Source organism: Formica exsecta, unplaced genomic scaffold (genome assembly GCF_003651465.1).
Source record: "Formica exsecta isolate Colony F162 unplaced genomic scaffold, ASM365146v1 scaffold201, whole genome shotgun sequence".
Taxonomy (NCBI): domain Eukaryota; kingdom Metazoa; phylum Arthropoda; class Insecta; order Hymenoptera; family Formicidae; genus Formica; species Formica exsecta.
In genome coordinates, this window is record NW_021849308.1 from 1405761 (window position 1) to 1408148 (window position 2388).

Genomic DNA, 2388 nt, shown 5'->3' on the forward strand with positions numbered 1-2388 from the left:
TGCCTGTTGATGTCGCGCCAGCATGTGTTTCGTTAGGCTGTCCTTGTATCTGGTTCTGTGTGGACAAAAGGCGCACTTGAATTTGGGATCGACCCCGCACTCGAAGTCGTGATGACGCTTCAAGTGATGTTTATGCTTATAAGCCTTGCCGCAAACGACGCAGGTATGCTTGAATGACGCAACATTTTTCGGATCAACTGAAACAGAAAAAGATTTGCCGATGGTTAGTACGTGTCACTAACAATATGATAATTCATGATTCTGCTTCTTCCAGGAGTGCTCTGGTCGAAGGTGCTTTCCGTTCTCTCCGCGAGACTCCATCTCGCATCATTCCATCGTCTTCTAAATCGTGTTTAACGTAAACGCAAATATAATTTCTCATATGAATATTTAGACAATAATAACGATTATGGATTTTTGCAAAATCAAACCCGACTTACCTCGTCGTGTTGGTTACAGATCGGGAATTATTTATTTATTTTTTATTTGTTTTTTATATTTAATTAATATTTTATTTTTTTATTTATTCGATATTTATTAATTTGTAAAATTAAAAATTTGAGATTTAAAGCCTACGAAACATGAGGAAAGAGGAAAAATATGAGAGAATATGAGAGAAAATATAATAAGAAGGAAAGAAAACGAAAGGGTTCGAGGAGGTTGAGCTGTGTGAAAGAATTTCAAATAGTCTTAAAACACTCGTTTTCGAGTAGCAGGCTTTATTAGAGTTCGGCAGCGCTCAGAATCTGCCTTAGGTCTAACTAAGTAATATTCATAATGGATATCTATCTTAGCACAGCAATTTAAATATGGAATGCTTAGCGAACGAATGGATGATAGAAAAAAGGAACGATATATCATAAATTTCATGCATATTTCGTATACACCTTTTTTAATCGCGTTTCTTCACAAGAAGTCCTAAGTTCTCCACGTCCTAAAGAATTCACAGATGGCTTATCTTAAAGAAATCATGTGGAAACATTCTTCGAAAGTGTCACGATCTTCTCAGAGAACCTAGTAAACAACTTCGAGCGCTCGATCAAGTCGCGGATCGACGTTACTTAGCAGATGACGCGTTGAGAGATCTCTCATGGATCCCGATGTTGCTTGAGGACGACCGAACGAGGTATGAAGCCCTGTCTGGTGTGCTTCATCATGTGCACCTGAAGGTAGGACTTGTAGGTCGCCCTATACGGACAGTAGGAGCACTGATGCATCGGCTGTTTGCCGCATTCGTTCGTCACGTGTCTCCTCAGGTTCTTCATCTGATGATAACGGCGATCGCAGTTGTTACAGGCGAAGCGACCTTGGCCGCGACATCGGCGCCGATCTCTCACCTCTCGTGTCACATAACAGTTCATCTTCACGTAACCTGCAATCACGAGGAGTACTTTATTAATATCGGAAGAACATCCTGCTATGACTTTTTTCGTCCTCGCAATTTAACAGGCAAAAACAGGTCGTTAATCATCCGCGATCCACATCTCATTCTCTAAATGAGACGAGCCTCGCTGCCAAAATCCGTTCAAAATCTGATTTAAGCATAGATAAATTATTGAAAACAAGACGTGCGATACCGCGGAAGGTATTGGATCGTAGAGTTAATGTTACCAAAAAATAATAGGAGAAAAAAAATATATACGTGTAGACAAATAACTATACGTATAAACAAGAAGAGATGGTCTGTTGCGCGTATCTGAAAGATGTAATACGGAATATCGCGAACATGCAAACATAATTATCTTCCTCATTATCTTCATCATTATCTTCCTAAATACATAGTGAAAAATTTGAGTAACGACATACTTTGACATATTTTCTACAAATTTTAAATGAGCAACTGTTCTGAGCGATTTATATAATAGTCGATTATTTTAATTGAAACAAGTCTGATTACGGGTCTGTCATATTTTTAAATCTTCTAATATCCTTGATTCTGAGATCGGTTTTATTTACACGTTATATAACGGCCTTTCACACAATTTACGTATCATATATATCATGTAGTTTCCACATTATTGTAATAATAACATAATCAACATTAATTACTGTAATAATAACATTTCGTGAAACTAATGGTTGAATTTCTCTTACTGTATACGTCGATGATCTTATACAATGTAAATGACCGAACAATCAATCTTTGTTCGACGATCGAAACGCAATGTCAAAAAATTGAATCAATCATTCAATTTATATCGTCTTAAAAGAAAAAAAAAAAATACATGTCAGACAACAATATTGGTTTGCACTTGGCAAACAATCAATACGATCGAAACGCAATGTCAAAAAATTGAATCAATCATTCAATTTATATCGTCTTAAAAGAAAAAAAAAATACATGTCAGACATGTCAGACGGTTTGCACTTGGCAATGTTAAAAAAAAA

General features: G+C 36.6%; 1 protein-coding gene across 14 annotated transcripts in view; it reads right to left on the reverse strand.

Annotated features, from left to right (window-relative positions):
- The window catches only part of LOC115234691 (longitudinals lacking protein-like), a 272992-nt gene that overhangs the window by 126454 nt on the left and 144150 nt on the right, over positions 1–2388 (reverse strand). The window contains exon 7 of one of the 14 annotated variants that reach the window (XM_029805965.1): positions 765–1372. The exons of the other annotated variants lie outside the window; for them this stretch is intronic. Within the exon in view, the coding sequence (XP_029661825.1) occupies positions 1089–1372 (284 nt within the window). The 3' untranslated portion in view covers positions 765–1088. Of the gene's footprint in view, positions 1–764; positions 1373–2388 lie in introns of those variants that run through there. 14 annotated transcript variants of the gene reach the window in all.